This window comes from Diplotaxodon limnothrissa, linkage group LG13, assembly GCF_057381915.1.
Source record: "Diplotaxodon limnothrissa isolate DT_005_m linkage group LG13, D_limnothrissa_male_GT1.1, whole genome shotgun sequence".
Lineage (NCBI taxonomy): Eukaryota > Metazoa > Chordata > Actinopteri > Cichliformes > Cichlidae > Diplotaxodon > Diplotaxodon limnothrissa.
The window spans coordinates 994,460-1,021,242 of NC_140608.1; the positions used below are offsets into that span (position 1 = coordinate 994,460).

Below are 26,783 nucleotides of genomic sequence, written 5' to 3' on the forward strand. Positions count from 1 at the left end.
CCGAAAGTCCTCCACACAGTAATTAATAAAAACAATAATTGAGTTGGTGCAGTTTGAAAGCAGAGTCATGAAGCAAATATTTAAAATAGTAACAGAAATATATTTATTTTTAGACTTTAATATGTAGTGTTTTAAAGCTGTCACCTTTCACTGTCTATGAAGTCTGCTTGGCCCTGGGTGTCACGTTGTTTGTTCTTTAATCCCTTGCAGCCACACCACCAGGACAAATCCCTGCGCATTTATTGTACTTAGCAAACAAAGAGGCTGTGAATTATGAGCAGTCACCCAGTGACACAGCATGGAACTACTGACTGTTTCCACTGCTGCAGAGCTATGAGTAGTGGAAACAAACACACCTGTCAAGTGCTCCCAGTTTCCCCTCGCTGACCCCCAAATGACTGGATAAAGTGCGGTAATATGTTCTGTCAGACTGGAGTAAAACCGATAGTGACAAACACTGCTGGGAAAACAGAATGTCATTATATTTAAAACAGCTATAACAAGGACAGTTACATACTGCAACAATAGCAAGGCTCAAGGCAAGGACAATGGTATGCTCATATCAATGACATGGAGAGTGAAAAACATGCCTTCCACCAGTGGAGGTTGAAGTCAAGTTGGATTTCAGGGTTGACTCATACATTTTTACACAGTTTTCCTTAGCAATCGATATCAATCATAAAACAAAAGTCAATATTCGCCTGGAAAAGTACAACCTTGACAGAGAAAAACAGAAAAAAGGAAGGGTAGTTTTAAATTCACAAATTTTTGCAGTACAAAAACCCTTCCTATAAGGTAAATAATGAAAATTTGAAAGTCATACAAAGGCCACCGAAGGCCATTAAATGGCTACACTTCACTCCAAAGACAAAATAAAGGACAGATGGCAGAGGGGAGAGGAGATACCGGAAAACAAGAGCGATGGAAGCCACAAGAGAGAAGTCTAGAGATGGATGATTATGATGGAGAAAGAGGAAGGGAGGTATTGATTGGAATACATCCAGAGCTGCATGGATAAAGACATGAAAGAGGAGCACAAAGAGTGAAGCAGAAAAGAGAAACAGGGAAGGAGATTCAGGGGAGTTACAGAAAAAGAGAGAAGGAGAAGAAAGAAAAAGATGAGAAGAGGGGCTGAACAAGTGGTGCATGGGGGAGTACAGAGGTGGATGAGGTCAGGATTCGACCCTGTGGTGTCCCGTGGTAATTGAAATTAGACAGTGGGGGTGGTGGGTAGGGTGGCAGCGGGACTGGAGGAAACAGGCGACATGATAATCAATTTGAGGCTGAATCGGAAACATGAGCCACTGGGGGGGCCTCGTTCCCCCTACCAGGCCTCCAGATGGCCCCGGCCCCAACCCTGTATGGGCCCTGTCATAGCACGCAGTGTGTTTGTGTGTGTGCCTGTGTTTTGGAGAGACAATGCCATCTGCCAGGAGTGCAAAGGGAGTTCATTAAATGTATTTGCTGACACTAGGGGCGCAGGCTGGTATAAGCAAAATACTACAAACATGTTTTTGTGCATGTTTGCGTGAGGAAAACAGACATATTCAGACTCAAGGATGTGGGCAGATTGATGCAGGAAGGGCATGTATCCACAAAAACTTGATTCACACATTCACACTGCATGCAGTCCAACTTTGTATTTGTCCTAATGGGCCCTTGGGGTAAAGCCATGATACTGCGGCTATTTGTCAAAGCACCACTGGTCACTGAGGAGCAACCGAGTGAGTCTGTTTGGATGAAACCTTTTCCCAGTGTTACCATTTAGGTCATGTTACATTGTCTTCTATCTCTCTGTGCAATGATGGACAGATTCCAGGATGTTTCGGATCAAGTCTCTGTAGGGGGAATGCTGCTTGTTGCTCTGGTTGTATGCAGATTTTTTACAGCCAGAACTGTAAGTGAAGGTAAATTTGACTAACTGAACAGCCCCACTATACATACAACTGGCAATTCTCATACAGGACATGGTGTTTATGCTACTCCATAGTTACAAGCCATCTGCAGGCCACTTTGCAACCCACCTTCTGTATTTAATAACTTAATCAGCGTTAAACATGATATTATTGATGCTAGTTCTGTTCTGTGTGGGCATCTTGCTGTTGCCTCTAGTTTTCCATGTGCACAAGAAAGCGTGGAAAAAACCCAGAACAGAACCATGACAATACATCTAAATTATTGCACATGAATAAAGCTGTTCTCTTTTGAATATATTAGTGTTGCCTGGATTAACTAAATTGTTTTAGTTTACACAGATTTCAGTTGAGTAAGCTAACACAGATACTTTGCCTTTACTACATGCAGACTGCCTTATTTGCTCATTCACCCCTCAAAGACCCACTTTGAGCCAGGAAAATCTTGTGTACGTTAGGTTGTCATGTTTCAAAATGCATTTGAAACCAGTCAAACACTGACTAATTGTTGAAAGTCCAAACATCTAGAGTACCGTAGAACTAGTCAGAATTGTCACTTTCCTTATGGAGCAGATACATTTAAGTCTCATAATTCCAGAGCACATCAGGTGTGTTCGGATTTCACTAAGAAGTGTTTAGATGATGACATACTGTGCTGCAACTTGAAAGTGCCTGTCAACAAACAATTAAACACGGTTTAACAGATGTAAAACAAAGCCCAATTTTCCAAGTGCATGACCTATTTCTTGGCTCAGATGTATTCACAAACTCATCTGAGGGAATAGTTTGGCAGAAATTTGATGCTGTCTGAACAGGTGCCATATTTTTACGGTCCGAAAATCAGACAACTGATGGCAGAGGAATAAGTAGCGTGTTCATCTAGTCAGGGAGAAGAGTCCATGGGACTGTCAATCATGTGCTGTTATGGCGGATGCAGGCTCAGATGAGAGATATCAAAGCAAAAGTAATATATCTGATGAAAAGAAAAAGGAATTCAGAGGGAAAGGGTTCAGTCAGCTGTACCTCTATACATGTATATATATCGTCCATGAATATTAGTCCATGAATAATTCTAGTACTTTTGAAGCTAAATGCTAGGAAAAATTAAAAAACGATTCAGGCTCTGAGCCAGAGTAAGGATCCAAAGTACATTAAAAGCCTTTATTAAGGCAGGCATAATAGTTGAAAATACTAGCTGGCTTCAACCTCAAAGGGTCTTGAAAAGTCTTGATTTGTACTAATCCTACAACACAAGCTTTTTTTTTTTTTCTCCTTCAGGAAATATTGCGTCCCTAACATTAAAAACTCTATTTTGATGAGAACACTTTAAAAAAAATAACTTGTGAATCTAATTAGAGAACAAGAGGCTCTTTTTATACTTAATTCTAGTTTAGATCAAGCCTCCCAAACTGCAAAAGTCTTGGACTTTCTAAAATGAAGCTTTGTGAAGCTTTTTTTTTTTTTTAGTTACATCAGTTTGTACTAATAGAGTTGAACATAAACAAGGGAAAAAACAAACCTCTTAAAGCAGTGCATGGGGCAACTACAGATTGGACACTTTGGAGTCAGGCAGTTGATCTGAGCAAGTGAAAGGAAAAAAAAAGTTCACATGTTTGATTGTGTAGAAGTGGGGGTGATACGGGGGAGTTAAAAGCACAAACAATCATGTAAAATAAACATGTGACATAAAAATGCCATTTAAATGTTAGAAAAGCAAATTTTACAGTACTGGAAGTGATTCATTTTTCAGGTCTTTGTTCTCATGCTATATTTAAAATAACTATAAATGAAATGGGGTACAGTGAATGAATATCCAGCCTCAACTAGACCTGCTGTCTCTAATCTTCCCTATAGATGTCACAGAACCATTCAGAGTGTAAAAGAAATACCTGAAAGTGACTGTGTCTTGTCCCCTGTTCCTGCGGTTAAGTCCTAATATCTTTAGGGGCTTAGGTCAGACTTATCATTATAACAGAAGTCATCTTTGAGACAGGGTTAAAACAGTAGCCAGTAACTGAATAGAAATTTGTCTTAAACATGGCTCTTTGTTTATGCAAATAAAACAGAAAGAATAAGATCATAAAACACTCTGTAATAAAAGCAAGATAAAAAAAATAAATAAATTCCTGGGCCTTTCTGTTTAGAGTTTGCATGTTCTCCCAGTGTCCTTGTGGGTTCTCTCTGGGTACTCCAGCTTCCTTCATGCAGTTAGGTTAACTGGTGATTCTAAATTACCCATAGGTGCGAATGTGAGTGTGAAAGGTTGTCTGTCTCTTTGTGTTAGCCCTGTGACAGACTGGCAACCTGTCCAGGGTGTACCCCACCTCTTGCCTTATGTTAGCTGGGATAGACTCCAGCACCCCTGGGACCCTGGTTTGGATAAGCAGATAAGAATGGATGGATGGATAGAATTTTATTATGAGTTGTTACAGTATCATGTTAATAGCAGACAAAGAAGAGAATGCGCCTGTTTAGGATGATGTACAATAACACTATTCATAGTTTAGACATTTATACACACAGCATTAAAACTAAATTAATAATCAATGAAGCAATTTAAACTTGATTCCAATATAAAATTGTCAAAAACATTCAAACCAAAACAAATTGCATACATTGTAATTAATACCACCAAATGAGCCTGAAAACTAACAGAGGGAGGTGTGGACCAAATGAGGCAGGTCAAACAGAGAGGGGGGAAAGTCTTGTAAATGGAAAAGCTTGTTGTTTTTCCATGTTGGAAGAAAAAGGTGAAAGGTAAGGTGAAGGCATGAAAGCAAAGAAATAGTAAAAACTGGCAATGAGTGAGTCAGCACTGGTTTTCCTCTGAGTCGGCTGGAGGTTTTGGGAAGCATTCACCTCAAGGATCTCCTCCTCTGTAGTAAAGCAAACAGCACCATGTCGCCAATTAATACCTCGCTGGACTATCAGCTCATATCCCCACATGTCTCTGGGTCCCTTTTATCTTCTTCCCTCTTTTTTCCTCCACCCTCGCCTTGATGTGTTGAATCTCATTAACACAGTTTGCTCAGGACAACACGGCACTCATCAGCCAATGGGTTTGTCGACTTGATAACGGATCTTACCATACTCCCCCCCCACTGCAGCATCGGTATGTTTATCACACTGGGCTGCACCCATTTTAATTGACGCTGTCATAAAGGAAAAAAAATGCTGTTTTTGTTCCTTTTTTTTAACCTAAGAAAATATTTTAAGGGGGTGTATAAAAATGTTAATTAATGGTGGATTGAGGACAACCCTGGCAATTAGTGCAGGCTGACAGGCAGGCGATGCACTGCACTGGAGACTGTGACAAGTACTGAACCTCGACTGTATGCATACACAAAAGCATGCCTGTTAGCCTGCAGGGCCACGGAGATGAAGGCAACTGTTTGTTACAGGCTAAACAGAAAGTGAGACTCCAAATGGGGTCTTCTGTACAATTAGCATAAGCATATGCACACATACACTTCCAAAGACAGAAATGCAAACACTAAGGCACACAAACACCGATGTAGGTTGAAAATGTGTTGCTGAGGTTATCTGCTTCGTTTGAGAAAACATTATTAGACTGCCGGCCCTCTGCTTCTTACATTGTCTCTGAGTCTTTTGTTACTTCTCTTGTTGAGAGACCTTTGCAGCTGATATGCTTCGGTTTTGTAATGATCTGTAGGTGTAATCTGTGTGCTCCATAGAGCTTATTAGATGCTGCATTTCTAGTGTAATACACGTATTGATTGTTAATAGTTAAATAAGATATGATGTCCTAATGCAGTTTTTCCACAAACAAATTGAACTTTATTAGTTCAACAGCCCAGAGAGGGAAGCTATGCAACACTCCAGCTGATCTCCGTGCTGTTGGCTCAGCTGATGCCCTTTTATGCACCGAGCTTTGTTTAAGCTCCTTTAGCCTGCCTGTGGTCGCTGTTAATTTGTCCACATATAGATACACATAGCATAGATTTGGCACCTAGGCTAGATCACCAATTGCCCAAAGGAAGAAATTCTCACTCATTAATATACTTTGAATGGCATAAAATGTTGTTGGAGCAAATTAAAAAGGCCAGGCTTGTGTATGTGTGTTTGCCTGAGTAAGCTCTTACACCAGATGAAAATGCAGTTATTTTGGAACAGTTGGCTAATTGTCTTGGTCCACAATTAAAGTGTTTTTATGTGGAGCTGAGATAGGATACAACCTCGTTGACCGAAAACAAGCCACCTCACATGGCCTTAAAGAAAACCAGTTGTGTTACATAAGCTAATACATTTCACTTTTAATTTGACGATGTATTGCATTGTTGTGATTGTTTTTGATGCAGAGGATTCGTATGCTTTGTTCATTATACAATAAGTGTCAGGGGCTGGGTCTGTGACACAGCATATTGAGTTTATTTTTGTATTTGTGATTTCTTATGTTCAGTTGAAAGGATGTTAAGTTCTTGAGTTTTAAGTCTAGTTTAGGTTCTTCTGTGTCTCCTTAGTTATGAGTCTTTCCTGTCTCTATGTGGTCTGTCTTGTCCTCAGTGTTGTACTTTCACTTATCCCTGTGCGTTTGTCTCGCCACGTGTTTTACGTCTCAAGTGTCTAGCTGGTGTTGTCATGTCTACGTTTCTCATTGTTTCCTGTTTTAGTTTTGAAAAGTCTGGTGTTTCCATGTTTCATGTGTTTAGTTTTACTTCCCCCACAGTGTCATTATGTTTATTCCAGTCAGCTGTTTCCCCATGTGTTTCCACTTCCCCTGATCACCTCCTGTGTGTATTTAGTCTGTGTTTTCATTCGGTCTTCGTCAGGTCGTCCGTGTTTCCTCCCACCACGCCGTGTCAGTGCCTGTGTTTCATGATTCTGCTCAGGTCATGTTTATGTTTCATGTTCTTGTTTCTTCCTCATTATAGTTTCTCAGGTCAGAATCTTGTTCATGTCTAATGTCATAGTTATCTCAGTTTAGTTCTCCTAGTTTAGGTTTTAGTTTTAGTTCTCGCCCCTTGTTCGCCTTGCTTTGCTTTCGTATTCATGTTTTTTCAGCCTAACAAACATTTCGCCTTTTGTTTACACTCAGTTCCGTCTCCTTCCGTGTCTGCACCTGGGTCCTCCTTCTCACTCCCACACAGTCACTTTTATGAAGAATGTGACAATAAGTTATGCAGTGATAGCGCTTTCTGCTTTTTCTAGTGATCTCTGGGTTGCTTTGCATTAGCATCACATGCTTGATGACCTCTGTGATTATAACCCTTCTTTCTTGTTTTCATCCTCTCCTCTCCCCAATGTCTCCTCTCCCCTTTATGTCACTAGGTGAACCTGCAGTGGCCAGAGAGAACAACTGTCTCAATGCTGCTAAGGCCTGCAACCTGAACGACACGTGTAAGAAGTACCGCTCGGCCTACATCAGCCCCTGTACCAGCCGCGTCTCCACAGCTGAAGTCTGCAACAAGAGGAAGTGCCACAAGGCCCTGCGGCAGTTCTTTGACAAGGCAAGGCACTTCTGATACGAGCTTATCAAAAAACAAACAGAAAGAAAAAGAACACACACACTGGAGGTTTTCCAAATGACTGATATCTGATAAAAGCTGAATGTCCAGCACAAAGGACCTGCTTCAAAAGAAAGAACGATTTTGAAGTGCATAAGTTTGAGGGGTTGTCAAACTCACAATAAATAATCATGTGGGTCTTTTTGTTCAGGGTATGCTATTCCAGCGCCAAGCTTTGACATTGATTCAGTCATAAAACACAAAAGATGTTTTTGCTGTCTGTTCCATATTGTGAAAAATGATGTGAAGCATTGTAATTACAACCCAGCTTCTGTGATGCCCCTTTTTGAATAACTTTACTTGGCACTGCTTCTGCAAAGCAACAAGATGAATAAATAGAAATGTTACAGAGAAAGTGTGACATTGTTAATCTTTGTGTGATGTATAATTTTTCTTTATTTTATCATAATAGAGATGTCTTTGCGTAAAGAGCCTTGAGCGTTAGGCTTTTCTTTGTGTTGGAGATTAAAGTATCATTACATTCTCCTATTGTGGTCCGATTGTCATTTGTTACATCTACATTTTCTTTCAACTTGAACGTCAGATTTGATTGATGCTTTATTGAAGCGATGTTAAACCATCTTGCTGCAAATGAGCTGCAGCAAGGTGAGTTTGTACCAATAAATACTGAATAAAGTTAGGAGCAGTTAAAAAAAACAACAACAACAATCCATCAAAACGAATAGAAAACAGCTACTTCAGACCACATCAAGAAAGAAATCCAGAAAATGTGTCTAAAGGCACAGACGGTACAACATGTAGCCCAGAATAATGCTAAAATATGAGTAATAATGCGGGTCTTAATAAAGGAATTAATTTCTATCCTTAATGTCGTGGTTTCTTTTGCCACACAGGTTCCTCCCAAGCACAGTTACGGCATGCTATTCTGCTCATGCCCGCTCAGCGACCAAACCGCATGCTCTGAAAGGAGACGTCAAACCATCGTTCCTGTCTGCTCGTACGAAGAGAAACAGAAACCCAACTGTCTGGAGCTGCAGGCATCCTGCAAGACCAACTACATCTGCAAGTGAGGAACCCCTTTTTATGTCAATATGGTCAATAAGTACCAGATATACTGTAACTTGGATGCCATGTGATGCCATGGTTTATTTCTGAGATAAATGCTGTGTGCTCTGGATATTAACTGTGTTTTTTAAGCTGGCATTAGATGCAAATCGACGATGTAGGATATGCAGGAAAAGCGATTTGTGATCAACTGTGTAACTAGTTTTCATCATGTGGTAGCATCCTGTGCCTATCAGTCAAAACCATAGGCTAACCATGGCTCTTTTAAGGGTTACCCTTCTGTTTGGTGAGGACGCACTATATATGTGCAAGCTTGGAAAAAAGATCAGTATCATTTTGTGTTTTGGCTCTTTGATGAACAAGGCAGCTGCCTGTACACAGTGCACTGACATACTGTCGTTCCTTATATAGAGAAATGGAACAAAACCTCCAACAGTATAACTAAATAAAAAAAACTGTATGTCCTCACTTAGAGGGAAATTTCACCGAAAGTGGCTTGCAGCAAATATGCTTTGACCTCGGCTTTACTCTAATCTTAACTCACAGAGCCTAAAATCGAATTCTTTACAGTGTGCAGACAAGCTTTCTGTCTGCAAATCTGAGGCAAGTCCCCACTTTGTGAAACACATTTGTGCATTAACATGCCCCATAGACACCTCTTTACATTGTGTAGTAGTCAGTGTAGCACCAGCAGTAATAAATTGTCTGCCTTTATGCCTCAAGTCTCAGACTCACACCCACGTACACTGTAGGGTTCCTGCATTAAGAGTCAGAAAAGAGTAATTCAGTGATGGACATCTGACACTGCCCTCACTAGTGTGTGTGTATATGTGGTTATGCAGTCTCCGGAGGCTTGAGCCAGCAGTCTTGTGGGTCTCTGGGATTAAATGGAGGCATTAGGCATCATAAATTAGCTCCATTTGGACTGTGGCCTCAGGTCTCCCTCCCTCTCGCCTCACCCTCTGTCTCTGCTTAACAGCAGGCAGCAGTAGTAAATTTATACTGCAAGTTTCTCTTCTTCCGTCCATCTTTCTCCCAATGGAACTCTCCTATGAAGGACCGAAGATGCCAGAATTTAGTTTATTATACTAAGAATTCAATGTAAATTTTCTGCATTTATTTTTGTATAAGGTAATTTTTTAAAGTGATTACAGAAATATAGAAAGATACTGAATTTGGAGGGTTTTAGGACATTAGTATGGTGGATGCAGAGGAAAAGGATGCATATATAAATACTTTTTTTTTCAAATTCTTTGACTTGTCATTTTATTAATATTGATAAACGTAAATCAAAAACGAAACACAATGAATGGCTGCATTTATTTTTATGTTGTTGTAACATATTTACATATTCAGTCATTTATCTTTTTTTCTTCATTTTTGATTTTGGCAGCTTCAACCCTCCATACACTCAATCCATCACACATATGCTCAGGGCTTGAACAACAGGTCTCACTGCAGCACGGCTTCCTCCCGGTCCATTTGTCAGTTAGCACAGACAGATTAAAGCCATGCATTTCCACAAGTTCCCTCACCATATGTCAGGTGTAGTATGCTGGCTGCTGTTGACAGCTCTCGCCAGGCACTGCTCAGCTCTGCACCAGATTGGTGTGATAAGACGGATCACACTGCAAGTGCAGATACAACCCCATGTCCAAAAAAACTATCCATCCATCCATCCATTCGCTTCCGCTTATCCTTGTCAGGGTCGCGGGGGGCGCTGGAGCCTATCCCAGCTGTCATAGGGCGAAAGGCAGGGTACACCCTGGACAGGTCGCCAGTCTGTCGCAGGGCCAACACACAGGGACAGACAACCATTCACACTCACATTCACACCTAGTGACAATTTGGATTAATCAATTAACCTATCCCCACAAGCTGCATGTCTTTGGACGGTGGGAGGAAGCCGGAGTACCCGGAGAGAACCCACGCAAACACGGGGAGAACATGCAAACTCCACACAGAAAGACCCCGGTCTGATGGTGGAATTGAACTCAGGACCTTCTTGCTGTGCGGCAACAGTGCTAACCACCGTGCCACCGTGCTGCCCAAAAAAACTAACAGGAACAAAAGAGAGAGAGGGAGGAAAAAGGATACACTGCTTTGCAAATCATTTGAACTGTATCTGGATGCGTGAAACTAGTATAAAGAGCATCTTAAATGCTGAAAATGAGAAATACTAAACATGCTCATTTTGAATTTGATGAATACAACCCAGGCTGTCCATCAAGTCCTTGAAAACCTAACATCTCATGTTTGGCATGAACTTGGTCAAACTCACTTATATTACAAAGATCAACTTTACTTGGGCATTGTAATATTCTTCAATGACTTTTTTGTTCCTAGTAAATCAAACAGAACACCACTGAATATATTTCACATTTGATCAAATATTGAACTAAAGACGATCTTTGGTGTCCAGTTTTTAAATTCCTTCGAAGTCACTACAGGTATTAAACAAGTCCTAACAAACACGCACACAAATTAAGCAAGAGTAGTTGGTGGAGACCAATTATTGCACATTCAGCATACCACCTTTGAATTTTATGTGCAGTTTTGGCTATTGTTGTTGCTTTTACTCAGCAACAGTGCAGGAACACAAGCTATGCGAAGCTTTTTACTGACATTTAAAACCATTTAACAGTATTTTACCAAAAAAAAGCATTTGGAAAAAATGTGTCATACTTACTTTAAAAAAATGTACAAAAAATGTGAAAATCTATCCAGTAACATCTGCTGTTTTGTGCAAGTAACTTTTGATTTTCTGACCTGTTCTGACCGTGTTGGGAAATGTCTCAGCTTAGTTTGACGTTTTAACAGTAGTGAGAGGATTTATAGCCGAAACTGCACCAACACACCAAGATGGTTAAAGATGTTTGAGTCTGAAGGTGTTAGCTTTGTGTCAAAGAGCCACTATATCACACGTAATTTCACTTCAAATTGTGAATTCCTTGGGACTACAAACACCATTTCAATTTCACAAACCACTGCACCTGGTGCAAAAGTGTAAACATTTTTGAAGGAGGTAAATGAAACAGAACAGACTGGGCGGAGAATAGTCCGTAGCTTCATTCATTCCAGGATACAAACCAGCCGCAGCATAAAGGGTCATCTTACTGCACTGAAGTCAGCCATTAAGAAGGCTAATTGAATTGAGACAAATGACTTCCAGTGGACACTAATTTCAACCGGGCCTTTTGCTGCTCATTTACAGTCGCATTGGCCGTCTGAACTTATCTGCTGGAGCTATAATCACAAAATAGTTTTTGATCTGTGTGTGTTTTAGGTCACGACTCGCTGACTTCTTTGTCAACTGCCAGCCGGAGCCCCGCTCGCTGTCAGGCTGCCTGAAGGAGAACTATGCAGACTGCCTCCTTGCCTACTCGGGTCTGATTGGTGAGTTCGCTCGATTGTGACCGGTCAGGTTTGACTCGGGATTAACTGCAGTTTCTAAGATCTTGAAATATGAGAATTTGCTTAAGACATTGTTAAAAATGCAACACAGCTTTGACATGAAGAACCAAGCTGTAATTTTTTGTAGCTATCTCACTCACAACGTGGACCAATCCCACTCTTGATTTCTTCCCGACAACAGTTACTGCAACACTCGAGATTTGGTCCTCTCAAGTCGCCAAACCTGACCACGCATACACACACTGTCCACACAGCGCCAATTCATTCTGCCTACTGCAAAACAAAATGGCCTGTTCTGGACTGCAGCCAGCACAAGGGAACAATCCATTGGGGGAGTGAGAAATCACTGACTGAAGCTATTTACTTTCCCTCGCAGAGAGAGAGCCTATTCTTCACTCCACCTTCTCTGCATTCTGCTTCCTGGAGAAACTCCACCAGACTGCGTTTCTCTTGTAGAAAATAAAAATCATCACTGCTAAACATTTATCATCAACACAGCACGATGATGATACCTGATATTTTGAAGGCTTTAAATTTTTATTTTATTTTATTTTTTTAATTGGTAGTTAGCAGCTCATTCAGGGTTGAACAGTTTACAATAAAGCCTTGTTTATGGACCACATTTGTTACTGAAAATAATCAGTGAATCATTCTATCATCTTTCTCCAGGTACTGTCATGACTCCCAACTACCTGCGCTCACCCAAAATCAGTGTCTCTCCCCACTGCGACTGCAGCAACAGCGGCAACAATAAGGATGAGTGCGACAAATTCACTGAGTTCTTCACAGAGAACACCTGCCTACGTAAGTTTTCCTCTTGTGCTGCTCTACTTTGACCAGCTGTTATCTGTTCAATTTTCTTTTTTGACTGTGGATTAGTCTTAGCAGCTCTTCTGAGTTCTGTGTCTGTCTGTTTTCACCTACTCTGCTCTGCTGGTCATATTCTTGTTGTGCACTTTTATCCCTTCCTTTCTTTCCAGTATCTCCTTCTTACCAAATATATCCCATTGCCATGCTTGCATTGTTATCCAGCAGCATAACAGAAAAAAAGCCAGTCATATTGCACCAGAGTGTCTCAATGTGTAGCAGAACTCCTGCTCCAGATCTTTGACAGAAAGAGGCTTTTCCATCTAAACCCTCTTACGCAATGACTTTAATTAACAAACCTACTTGAAGTCACACATACGCACACACACGCACACACAATCGTGTTTTCATATCTTAGTGGGGACATTTAATTGACAAAATGATTTCCCTAGCTGCTGACCCTAACCCTAAGCATCGAAAATGAATGCCTAACACTAACCCTTAGCATAAATGGAACCATAGCCTAATTGTAACCTTGACACTAAAACCACTTTTGGAGTCTTAAAAATGTCTTCAAACTCATGGAGACGGGAAAACTCTCTCTCGCTCTCTCTCTCTCTCTTCCACATACATTCAGTGTAAACACACCTGTTTCTAACCAGATTAATATGGGTCTGTGCACATGTAAGCCAGCCTCACTTTGAGTTTCCTTGTAATCTAAACTGGTTCTGCTCCTTCTGTTTTGATACTACACTCAGTGGCAGTCAGCTGCTTCTTTCCTCCCCAACACAGTTTAAGTGTAATGTGATTCCTAATTGATTCCTCTACGGAGGTCAGGAGACAGGGTCACAGCTGGAAGACAATCTCCCTCAAGGACACCCATGCTGGATGAGCATATGTGCTCACCGAGCAGCTGGAAAATGAAGGCAGTGTGGAACTGTAGACTGCAGTTTCTGTAGCAGCCACTTGAGGTTGGCTCTAAAAGTGAGTACATTTCCACACATTCCCATGTTTAACCTCCTAGGACCTGGCGTCCACATATATGGACATCACATTTTGGGTTATTTAGCCCAAAATACTCACTTTTGCTCTACAAGGGCCTGATATCCACTTATGAGGACATACTGCCACTGATCTATCGAAATTTTAAACGAATATCCTCATTGTGGCTCTCATTTATCTTAGAAACAAAAATCAGGTTAAAAAGAAAAACCTGGTAATTCTTTGTTTTTACTTTCATCGGGTCCCAATATGCCCAAATATCAAAGAGAAATTAAAAAATGCATGTCGTGGAAGAGTTTGGGTCTTAGGAGGTTAAATACCCATCTTAGCAATATTAAAAAGCACATTTACAGCTGGTTCTAAAATATGGGTTTGGCCTAATGGTGTGTAGATGTTTTTAAAATCCCTCTAGACACTTGAGTTGTGAAAGTGGTTGGTTTTGGATTACAGGTGTCTTGATCCAGGCAGGTGTAGGTGGCAGCTCTCTGCTAGGCTTCCTCTTTCCTGAGCCCGAACCACTTGACCATTCTGTGGTTCCTTTTAGAGCATTTTAGATGCTGTTGTCACTTTTATGCTTCAGTTTTTGTGAGTGAAATTGTAATATTTCATTGGTTTGCTATTTTGCACTAATTGCCAGATATGTGTGCTTGAGTGTGCCGTCATAGGTATAATGCAACTAACAATAATAGCTTTACTTGGGAACTTGGCATGCAACCCTCTCGTTCAAATGCTATTCCAAATAACTGACATGGCATGCAGAGGCTTCAAAATGCAGAGTCTTAAACAAATGTTTATCCTCATGGTGTCACCGTATTTCAAGAGAGAGGGAGAGCAAGGCAGGGCAGCATCATAAGGGGAAGCATAACAGCTGACTCAGGAAAGAGGAATGCAGGAACAGACACACAGTGGACTAATAACTCAACAAGAACCAGGAGGGAGCAGAAAACAGGTGAAAACAATCAGGTGAACTTAAAATTGGAAAATGTTTTCATTTAATCAGCAAAGATTTTGATGAGACAGTGTCGCTGCCATCTCCTGCTTTAGTTATAAAGTATGTTTAATGTAGCTTCTGATGTGTGGTAGCTGGTATGACATGGGTTAAGTGTTGATAAAAACAAATCTCCTATTAAAGATTCCAGCTTTTCTTGCGCTCTGGAATTTTACTTTAAGACACTTTTAATTGGCATTTTGGTTTAAATTATGTCGGCAAGCAAAAATCAGTTAAAATTGCAAATTGTTATTTATGTGATTGAAAAAAAAAATTAAACATATCAAAATAAAACTTGGTTGTTGTTTCAGTAATGCGGCCTCTGCATTGCTTATATAGTTCAGAGTAGGTTAAGAACCTATCCCAACTCTAACAGGGCAAGAGGCTGAGTACATCCTGACAAGTAGCCAGTCCATCAGACGGCTGTCATGTCAGCTTTACGATAAGAATGTTGAACTCTATAAATGCTAAACATGGTACTTACTCCCACTGTGTTGTAGATGGTAACCCAGCTCTCATCATCACTGGTGAATGAGCCTCGGTATAAAAGTGGGGTTCCTTTGAAAGAGAAGTGGAGGTTCATTAAAATTCCCATACAAGTACATTTTTCAGGACTATGTCAGTGGCATTTACAAATAGCAGCCATTGTTGACGTGGTCCAGCAGTGCACCAGGAGGATTTGAAAGTTATGTTTCCTGGGCGGAATTGCGTAACTTTATAATCACATCTCATACGCTGCCATTAGCTGTGTTTCTGGTCACAGGGTAGATATTAATTCAATATTTAACTGTCCTTCAGTTCTTTTTCTAATCTCTGCCAACTCCCAGTGAGAATATCTGTCTTATCAGCTGCTGAAGGTCCCTCTGTATTCACCAGCTTGATCCTGATGTACAGTGTAATGTACAGTGTTTTTTGTTTTTTCCTGAAAAAGCCTCGAGTGGCAATTTGAATGAGTTAACACTACTTGCAGCTTCTTTGAAATCTTGTTCACGTTGCTGTGGTACAAGCAGCTTTAACCTGTCACTGGGTGAAAGTTGGTCTGAATGATGAATTAGTTTTGTGCAACATAGCACAGATTGACCACTATCTATTTGCAGCTGTCAAGATGTACAGTCACCTTAATTAAAAATTCAGTATTCGATTGATGAAGCAATCAACCACGAGACCCGTGTGGCAAGCAGTCAATTGGGCAGGGTGTTCATGCGTGGGTGTGTGCTGTAGAAAGTGGTGTGCATTGAAGACAATGAGCTGTAGTCACAATGAGGGGAATGAGTTGGTGCCAGTTGTTCGGCTCTACATGAGCAGAGTGGGTGGTTTGATTTTCCTCTGTCAGAATGGCAGTTAGCAGATGAGAAAACACCAACAAGAGGCAGCCTCGTTTTCACCAACTCTTCGCTCTTTCACGCTTTCATTTGTCTTCTCCTCTTCTATTATCTTTTTCCCCTCCCTCTTCTTGTTTTCTCTACTCCGTTGTCTTTTTACCAGTCAGGGTTAACAAGGTTCCTCTGCTCTAGATAATAAGGGCCGCTGCAGTCGGCGTGCGTGTGTGTGAGTCTGCACCCAGTTAGTGCACGTGGGAGACATGAAACGTATTGTAAGTCTTTGCTTCTGCGTGCTGGCATGATTTTGTGTGTTCAAGTGTCATTGTGAGATTTCCAAGATCAAAGGGGGTTAACGTGGGTTAAAACACACCCTCTATATCTACTATTTGCTTTTATTCACTGGGGAAGTTGAACATAGTTCAAAGTGAGAAGGAATACGCCTCCTCTGACTCTTCATTATTAGTCTCAGTTCTTCCTTTTTCTTCACTGCTCCCTTATTTTTCCCATTACAACCCTTTCTTTTTCCCTTGTTCTCCAGCTCATGCTTCATCCCACTTCTGTCTGCTCATCCCAACTCTTTGTCTCCATCTCCATCCTTTCATGCCCTCCCTCCTTCTGCTCTCATTAGGCTTGCTCAGCAGTAAGTGGAACTGACAACTCTGACAATCTTGACACACACCAGCTACAGGGTCATGGCTAGAAAGTAACTTGAGGAAGGACAAAGACTAGACAAAAAGACAGAAAAGAGGTTTTTTGAGCATTACATTGGTTTGTATCTTTCTAAGCTTCTGACTTCCTTAAATGTGTATGTTTTGTTGTGTGAGCTTTCAGAGTATTGAGGTTGATTATAGCACACACCTCCTTCTGCATTCCTATCCTGTAATTTTTTTATACAGCTTCTCGGTTATTGTGTGACCCACCCCCAGGTTCGGATCCGCTGCTTTAATATTCTCAAGGAGACACTGTAACTTTAATATATTCAAAGCTTTTTTAGTGTAATTCCTCCCTGTTTCCTGCATATGCAAAGGTCACGCCGTCCAACATAATTCTAGTATTACAACAATCCATGTACATGTAAAGTGAGATAAAGTGGTAATGTAGACATCTGCATGAGGCAAACTCATACTACTAACACCAATATCTGCTGCAGTGGGAAGATGATATCATGTTTGTTCTAGTGCACATTGCCGTTTGCATTGATGAAGGTTAAATCATTGTTTGTCCTAGTGTTTTAGAAAGGTTTATTTGAAAGAGATTTGCTACTTAGTGTATATAAAAAGGCTTCCGGTTTAATTTGACTCATTCATTTGGATACTGGAGTTATGCACGTGGCTGTTTGCTGTTTACTAGTCATCAGTTCTGCCTGTTTGAGTCACTGAACTGGACGTCTTGTGTTTGTGGTTTTAGTCGTTTTTTATTAATGAAGTTATATCAGGTATAATATGGTTTTCTGTGTGGTGTAGCCCAGCGGTCCCCAACCCCCGGGCCTCGGACCGGTACCGGTCCGTGAGTCATTTGGTACCGGGCCCTGAGAGTTGAGGCTCAGGTGTGAAATGTATAGTTTTTATCGGTTTTCAGCGTTATTTTGTTATCGTTTTTATCATTAACTTGGTTTTCCTGGGTCTTTTCACGTGTGTTATGAATAAATCTTCTTTTTTCGGTACCGGTACTAGTTTTATTTTGTTGTATTCATCCGCGACACCTTAAAGGCCGGTCCGTGAAAATATTGTCGGGCATAAACCGGTCCGTGGCACAAAAAAGGTTGGAGACCGCTGGTGTAGCCCACTCAAAAAGTCTGTGAATTTCTTTTTGATTAACCTGTTTAGTTTGTTACTTTGCACTAATTGGCAGACATGCTTAACAACCCTGCTTTCTAGCTTTAGCTGATAATTTAACGCTCTACGTTGTCGCTGCGGCCATTTTTCTTTTCAGAAAAACAGCATGGGTGCATATTAAAGGCTGATGCTGAAACTTTAGAATGTGGAGTCCAAAACCAGCGGGTGACATCAAACTGGCCACATAAATCTCATACAGTCAACAGTATCTGAAAACTAATGTACTGAATATATTTTGTTTGGTATGCCACAGAGTCATTTTTATGTATCCTGAGTAAATAGTAGCAGGACTTCCATTAGCTCTGTATCAAATGTGTTGAGGAAAGCCAAAGGCTCAGTGTCTTTAGGTTTATTATGCAAATATGCTCAAGGATTGATGCTTTTCCCTTAACATAATACTTTCTCTTCTTGAAGTTTAATCTGTAGGAAGTGAAGTGAAACCATAGAAATTGTGTGGTAGTGTGTGAATGTCAGAGGTACGAGTGTGAACTTGCCCAGTGTCACCTTAGTGAATAATATGCTCGTGTTGGTTAGTGTGCTGATGACATTTTCACTCACAATGAAAGCTACACATGCTATTTCACATAAGTACAAAAAGGTTTCGTTTTTCATTCAAGATAAGAAGATCAAATATTGATTAACTGCTATTTTGCAAATGCTGGTAAGCAAACAGCTCTGATGCTTAAAATGTGGTATTTTGCAAAAATAATTTGCATAACACCTAGCTGTATTTGCATTTATAATGTTTTAGAGAAGATTAGCTTGTATTTTGTTTTTCAGTTTTGGTTGTTGTCTAATTTTGAGAATGGGAACTATTATCCTCATTGCCAACTCACGAGAGTGACTTTGCATGATGCACACATCAAAATCATCATTGGTTCCTTTTCCTTGTGCAGCCACTCACTTGATCTTCTGACTGAAAGAAACTGTTTTAGTGCTACTTTTGCACTAATGTTTAAAATGACTATAGTATGAAATTCTGCTCTTAGTGTGATTTTAAAATGGAAAAAAAAAACTCGAATCCTTAGTATTTGGCTTATACACATACTGACCTCAATATTTAAAACTGTGGTCATGTTTAATATGCGCATCCACTGTTGTAACTGTAGATATATTTACAGATATTTGTATGTGAGCTCTTCCAACAGAAACTAAGGAAATATCAATAATCCTTTTTTTAATCTCTGAACAAAGTTTTTATTTCTTTCTACAATAGCATGCTGAATAATTAGTCAAAGACGTCACCTTGCCAAAAACACTTCAAATGAGTGGAAATGTCAGAGAGGAGCCAGGAAAAAACACAGGTTCCAAAACATTGTATATCTAAAAATAAGGAGTGGAGTGAGCACACATGCAGGTCTGATGTCCTGTGCCTTAATTTGACATGTAACCTGTTTTTCACGCTCGCTCACTGTGCTGCGAGTGTGTTTTGTAATTAGGCCTTAGGTGAGGAGACAGACAGAAGAGACAAAAAAGAGCCCATCAACACCTCCAATATCCCCATCAGCCTTCTGCTGTCTCGACACAAAGCTACCAGCTACGCAATCGCATACACACACATCGGCGAAAAATTAAATATTCACGTGCTTGAGCAGAGCCGCACGCATCAGGGCTGCAGGATATTGACAAAAATTACTTGTTTTGTGCTGAATATTGCATCTCCAAAAATTAATGCCAGCCAATTTCTTCAGCTACCGCATCTCTTGTGAAATGTTAAACAAATATGTTGAGGGAATAATATTTTGCATTGTCACTGTCAAAATGAAAGGTACACACAGAAAAGGCATGTCTATTGTTATAGCTAATAATAAATAAAACACAATCATAGCCTTTTTTTTTCTGCCATTATATGTGATTTCTACACTGATAAAACTAAACTAAACAAAAAAGTAGTTTTGTTTAAGTTGTGCCAAATCACAACAACGACCTTCACAATAAAGTTCTATAGAATCTACATTAATGAAAACATTATGCTGTTTGTCTGTGTCAGAGATCTTTCTCTTACCAGAGCTCACTTTGGCAAGGCACATCAAGTGAAGAAGCCTCTGGGTTTGCTTAGTTCGAGATTACTAGTCACATTTATTAAATCTGCAGACTGGAACTAACTCAAAGGTTCTTTCTAGGTCATGGGGAGTTCAATTGGAAATCAGTTTCTCAGGAGGAAGGAAAGGAAAGACCAGAGGAGCGGAAGATCGTGATTTGTTCAGTGGCTTCAAAGAAACTCTGTTTAAATCTAAGTCATTTAGCTTTCACCATTTTCTTTACATGGACTATTCAAACAGATCAGAACAAAATCTGATTGCATAAAATTCCATAAAATATCCTTAAAATCCAGACTTTTCTAATGCATGTAGCCAGAGGTAAACATTTTGAGAACATTATCACCTTCTGAGATGCCAGGCACACACCGAGGATCCCATCATTCCTCTTGCACAAGAAAACGAGTAGATTTGGGTCAGCAGGAATTAGGGGACGCTGTCTTGCTGTGTTCAGAAAAGACTACGAGGATTGTTTCTCTCAGATCTGATATCAGCCATTCTTCAGTTTTCACAAATTAATTTTGCTAACACGGCTGCTGGTACTCCTTTGGTCCTGCAAAGAAACAACCGGTCTAAAGGATGCCACTCTACAAAGGCCTGGAATTGAATCAGCAAATTTACAGGTCTGCAGGCTGAAACAGGTTCACTTGGTTTTTAGATCCTCCTTTAAACTGGTTATGGATGTGTGTCCATATTCTCTTTAATGGAGTGAATGTTTCCTGAACTACTGGAGAAAATAAAGCCTCATTTTCTCCAGAAGCAACAACATAGACTGGTGTCAGCATCATATTCAGATACAAGGCAAATCACCAGGCATATATGTATTAGTCAGTATGAGCTTTCTTACTATAATACAAAAAATATCTGTCTTTATGTATGTATGCTTATTTCTCCTCAAACCCCTGCTACACCATCTGTAACTCAGCAACTAAATGTCATTATACTAATTTTTTATCATTTTTATGTTCAAAGTAACAACATTACTGTGTGTTACATTACATCATTTCACAAATGAACTTATCAAGTCCAGCTGGGTGTATTTAAGGACTTTATGCAAAGTTTTTAATGTCAAACGTTGACTGATCTTTTTAATGTATTTAATGCATTGCAAGTTATTGCAGGTGCAGGTTAATGACATGTTATACCTTAAGGTACATGAATCTGCAACCATGAATCTGCTTTTACTCTCAAATATAGATCTTTTATCATTAATGAATTATGATGGATCTTTTTTAATACAGATATATCTCAATAAGAGCTAGAAAAGACTGATAGGTTATTCTGCTAATAAAACACATTTTATTTTAAACTTAATTGCAGCACTTTATTTTAGCTCCCCTCTAAAAGCAACACTGCGTTTCTGCATTGATGCTCTATGTAGGCAATCAATTTTAAACACAGATTATAGTAATAATTTACACTAATATTTATATAAATTTGTCTCACAACTGCGTTTTTAATTTTTGACGTTGGATTTGTCAAAGAAAATTGCGGAAACCAACAAACCTGAACATGCAATATGAAAATACTGCATGCTGTTCATCATACCGACATAATCACGTGTCTTTGCACATGTAAGTATGAATATTTGAGTGGGGTTAAAGAGCAGTTATGCAGATCAGCTCTTCCTTCCTTTACCACAGTTTTCAGGGTCATAATTCACTGTTGGAGGGAAGAATATCATTACGTTCAAACAGCAGCTCTGTAAGGCTCAGCTTCCCTCTGATGTGTGTGTATATGCATGTGTGTGTGTTTTACATCAAAGCCATAGAAGGCTATTAATAGGGTTGCTAATGGACTCTAATGGTAAATAGCCACATCAGCACTCAGGTTTTTGATGGTGTGGTGAATTTATAATGGAGGGAAGTGATAACAAAACTTAAGTACCCACTAACTCTCCTATAATTGTGGTTTGGGCAAAATACAGTTTTACTTTTAACACGGGGATTATCGTGCATTTGAGCCATGAAATAACTTAACTTACCTGGATTTGGTTTTCTGGACAGGAAACCTATAATCATTTCTTTTCTTCCCTTTGTAGGTAACGCCATCCAGGCCTTCGGGAATGGAACTGATGTCGGGGTGTGGCAGCCCATGTCCCCCGTCCAGACCACCACCTCCATCACCACCCCCTACCAAAGAAACCGTGAACGCAACCCCAACACCATTGACAACCACATTAACACAGACCCTGCAATCTATCACTTCTGCGGCAGCCTACAGGTGGGTCACACACGCAGGTTAGCTTGACCAGATGTCCCACATATCCAGCCAATCTCCAACATTTTTTATTGTGTCTAGTTTTCAAAGATCAACACTGCAGGAGCGGTACTATTTTTTTTTTTAGTCTGGGTTTATCCAGTGGCTTTGAAGATGGCAGGGAAGGCTGTCATCCTGCAGTTCAACCTGTCATCATCTTTTGCCTCCAATGCTGCCCCTCAAAAATTGCAAACTACCACAAAGCGAGCCGGCAAGGAGTTTTCAGGGGGATTTTATAGAGGCTATCACAAAGAAAATTAAATAGCACTATAAGAAGGAAAAAAATGACTGCTGAAGTCTGTAAGAAAATGATTCTCAGACCTTTTTTTTTCCCTTTTTCCCGGTGTTATTTCTCAGTTAGACACCATATGACACCATACATGTGAGTCTCACATTTGAGGTTATACATATCAAGATTGAAACCCTCCTTCAGCATGCCCCAAATTTATTTTTGCTGGATTCTAGTCAATGTAGCACAGGTGCAAGATAGTTTTACTTTGTAAAAAAGGATTTTTTTTTTTCTAAAAGGTATTAAAGTTTCCTTCTTTTTTATCTGACCTGATAATCTGCAACTCTTTGGTAAATGTCATTTCTCTCTCTCTAATTAATATTCTAAAAAGAATAATCTTATATAACTTTGGTTCATAGTATTCTCCTCATTGTCGTGTGAAGACCACCCCCCTAGATCCATGAGTACTGTAGTACAAATAAATGTGGGGTGTTGTCCTTACTGCCAAATAGACTGAGAATACCAGCTAACATCTGCAGCTTTACTCAACATTACGATTCTTTTAATTGTCATATTGCCAGGTTGGTACTAAAAAGTTGCCGATGGGGATATGGAGGGAGATTTTCCTCTTAGGTCAAATCAGAGATTATATTGTATTAAGTGGACAGGAATATTTTCTCTAGTGGGATTATTCATGTTTACCCCCTATGTAGATTTCTAGGCGTGCCCCTTCATTAACTGACACACTCATGTGTGTATCTATGCATTTATCCACACATTCCCTAATTTGGCCTGTAAGGCTCTGAAACTGTCAGTCTGTCCTTTGGAGCAGCTTCTTCTGCACTACAGGAACAACAGTTATCTGGCTGACTAAATGGAGGGATCAGTCCTGAACACTGGTGACGGGCTCTTCCTGGGTCAGGGAGGAAATGAGGATAACACTGTGATTACCAGCAGAGAGATGACAGAGCCTCAGAGGGCCATTTCACATATAACGATACCACAACCCAATGCAGCAGCATGCAACTGTTAAAGTTATTGTTTACAGGCACTTTCACCTTAATCGTTTCTTTTTGTGAATAGAAATCTTAACTGTAAACACCATGTTTTATCCTTATCTTATATTTGCACATGATGTGCCTGTTTCGGCCGTTTCTGAATAGTTTTGGTTTCGTCTTTGTAATACCGCTAAAAATCCACAGTCAGCAAATTTTAAAGAGGATAAACTCCACTTAACAAAATTAGCTTCGTTTTTAAAAACCCAGCCTTTGAACCCAGCCTTTCATAAATTGATTTTTTTTTCTTTTCTGCTGTTTGAGAGAAACTGAACAAGTGCTAGACAATTATTAACATTGTTTTTTAGACTGTTTATTTCCACATTCAGTGGACACACACAACATTACGATTCACTGGGAGACGTGTTTCTGGCCACCTGTAACTGGGACTCCCAAAAGCTCTCAGTCCTGGTGCTACTGGATCTAAGCGCAGCCTTTGATACAGTAGACCACGCTATTCTTTTAAACAGACTGAAACACATGGTGGGCCTCTCTGGTGCTGTACACAACTGGTTCACTTCATATCTCTCTGACAGAACTTTTATGGTGAGTATGGATACATGCTCCTCTAAGATCCATAGAATGACATGTGGTGTGCCTCAAGGGTCGGTTCTAGGCCCTGTACTTTTTAATTTGTATATGCTGCCTCTCGGCAGTGTCATCAGGAGGCATGGAGTGAACTTCCACAGTTACGCTGATGACACGCAGCTGTACATCTCCGTGTCTCCTGATGACACCAGACCAATGGATGCCCTTTTTAACTGTATCTTGGATATAAGATCTTGGATGGCAGAAAACTTTTTACAGCTTAACCAGGACAAAACTGAAGTTTTAATTGTCGGTCCTGAGGCTCAGAGAGAGAAACTCTTGTCTAAATTAGAGGCATTTTCACTATGTCCTTCGCTACAAGTGAAAAACCTGGGTGTTATTTTTGACTCTGAGCTTGGTTTTATCCCACATGTTAAACATGTAACCAAAATTGGATTTTATCATCTAAAAAATATAGCCAGAGTCCGCCCTATTCTCTCTCGGGCCAACACGGAGATGCTGATGCATGCTTTTATTACCAGTCGCATTGATTACTGTAATGCCCTGCTCTCTGGTCTTCCTAAGAAGAATATTTCAACTTTACAACTCTTGCAAAACTCGGCAGCTCGTGTGCTGACGAAGACCAGAGGGCGGGCCCACATTACACCGGTTTTAGAATCGCTGCACTGGCTCCCCGTGTGTTTCAGGATCGATTTTAAAGTTCTTTTATTGGTTTTTAAATGTCTTAATGGTCTTGGGCCTTCTTATCTCTCAGATCTGCTTTTACCATACGAACCCTCGCGGACCCTGAGGTCCTCTGGTACTGGCCTTTTGATTGTCCCTAAAGTCAGGACACATACTCACGGAGAGGCAGCTTTTCAGTGGTATGGTCCTCGTCTGTGGAACAGCCTGCCGGAGGAGCTCAGGGCCGCAGAGAACGTACATGTTTTTAAGAACAGGCTCAAGACCCACCTTTTTAATTTAGCTTTTACTTAGCGTTTATTTATTTTTTATGCTTATTTATTCTATCCTGTTATTCTATTATTAATTTAGGATTTACCTAATATTTTTTGATTTTATTCTTATTCATTTTTTAATCTTCTTACTCTATTTATATTTATATTTATATTGTATCCTGTTCTTATTTATTTTATCATTTTACCCTGTATATATCGTATTGCCTCATATCTCCAGTGTTTCCTCGGAGGGCGCTCTCTGCACCGGGGCTGTTATTGACCGTGGCTGCTGGGTCTCTGGGGTCCTCTCAGCCTGGTTGGGGGGCTCCTTGGCCTCCCTCCTGCTGTGTGCCCAGCCCGGAGGCTGCGGTCTGTGACCGGCTCCCGGTGCAGACGGCTCCCTGTTATAATGTTTCCTCACTTGGCTCATGCGAGCCCAGCCCAATTTTTACTCTTTAAGTGTGCGCGTGTGTGTATGTGTGTGTGGGTGGGGGTGGGGGGATATATGTGTATTGAGAGTGTGGGGAGTGAGTTGGAGGGTGGGGTGGGCTGCTTTTAACTATGTAAAGCACTTTGTGCTACATTTTTTCTGTATGAAAAGTGCTTTATAAATAAAGATTGATTGATTGATTGATTGATAAATTTAAGCCTCCTTTGAGATCCTCCATCTTCTGAGGGAAATGACTGGGTCTTTAGCGATTTAAGTCAGCACTTTGGTTGCAGTTTGGTGCCGAGTTTATTGCAGCTTTTACTGCTGCTTTTTCTAGAAACCTGTTTGATGGGTGTAGTAAGAGTGCACCACAGTAGTAAAGCTGAGGGTTTTAAACCCACGACAAACCGGCCAAAATAAAGAGTGATAACATAAGATCTATGTAGCCTTGTCATTTGAAATCACCTATTTCTTTTTAGAAACAAAATCGATTATTTATGTTACTAATCCATTTAATCAACCAGTTATGGAGTTCAGAGTCACGGGGGACTCTGAACCCGTGACTGTTCAGCGTTATAGAGTCAGGGCAGGGTACGTCCTGGACAGGTTGCCAGTCTATCACATGGCTGATAAAGCAAGACTGACAAACATTCATTACTTATTAACATCTTCAGCCAATTTAGAATTTAATTAACCTACCAAACATGTTTTATTTAAATATTTAAAATATTAATTAGCACAACACTGAAGCCAGAGCTGCATTAATCATGGAAAACTGGGCACCTGACTGAAGGCAGAACAACTGTGACATTAAAAATTCATTAATAAAAGTAATAATTATGAAAATTTACCATTTTTTGCTTTTAGCTAGTTTTACTTTTAGTTCTGTGTATATTTTCTATGTTTAATCTTTTTGATTTTTATGAAACTACAGACGCACATTTAGACAAACTATGACTGACTGCATGAAGGAAGTTGAGCAAGTTGCAAAGTGGCGTGCAGATGCACAAATAGCATGCCATTTATAAAATCGGCCAGTTGCTTGGTGATCTGATGTGGGCTGGCATTACAGTGATGTACCAGAATGACAAAGGATGACTTTGCAAACCTGGCTTACATACCATTGTGCTCAAAGTCCTACAAAGGTCTGCTGTATGTATATCAGAGGTTAGAAGGTGAAAAAGTCTGCTAAGAGCTAAACCTGACACTGAACAACACTTGTTGCTGCAGGACAAATCAGTAGTGGCTGCTTTCAGTGATGTAGAGAAGAATCAACCAGTAATGTGGTTCTGAGGTGATGTTACCGAGCGCCACACCAACACTTCAAAGTGTCTTAGTAGCAATGTAGCTGGCTATGCTGGGCCGTTCTCCACATTACTTACTCAGTATGAGAATAGCATAGCTTTTAATCTATGTGAAAGTGATAGCTGCAACATATAATATGTATGTGGGTGA

General features: G+C 40.2%; 1 protein-coding gene across 1 annotated transcript in view; it reads left to right on the forward strand.

The window, feature by feature from the left end:
• The window catches only part of gfra1a (gdnf family receptor alpha 1a), a 107,092-nt gene that overhangs the window by 74,753 nt on the left and 5,556 nt on the right, over nucleotides 1-26,783 (forward strand). The window contains exons 5-9 of the mRNA XM_085368993.1: nucleotides 7,203-7,381; nucleotides 8,293-8,465; nucleotides 11,751-11,860; nucleotides 12,548-12,682; nucleotides 21,913-22,094. Of these exons, the coding sequence (XP_085225119.1) occupies nucleotides 7,203-7,381; nucleotides 8,293-8,465; nucleotides 11,751-11,860; nucleotides 12,548-12,682; nucleotides 21,913-22,094 (779 nt within the window). The remainder of the gene's footprint in view (nucleotides 1-7,202; nucleotides 7,382-8,292; nucleotides 8,466-11,750; nucleotides 11,861-12,547; nucleotides 12,683-21,912; nucleotides 22,095-26,783) is intronic.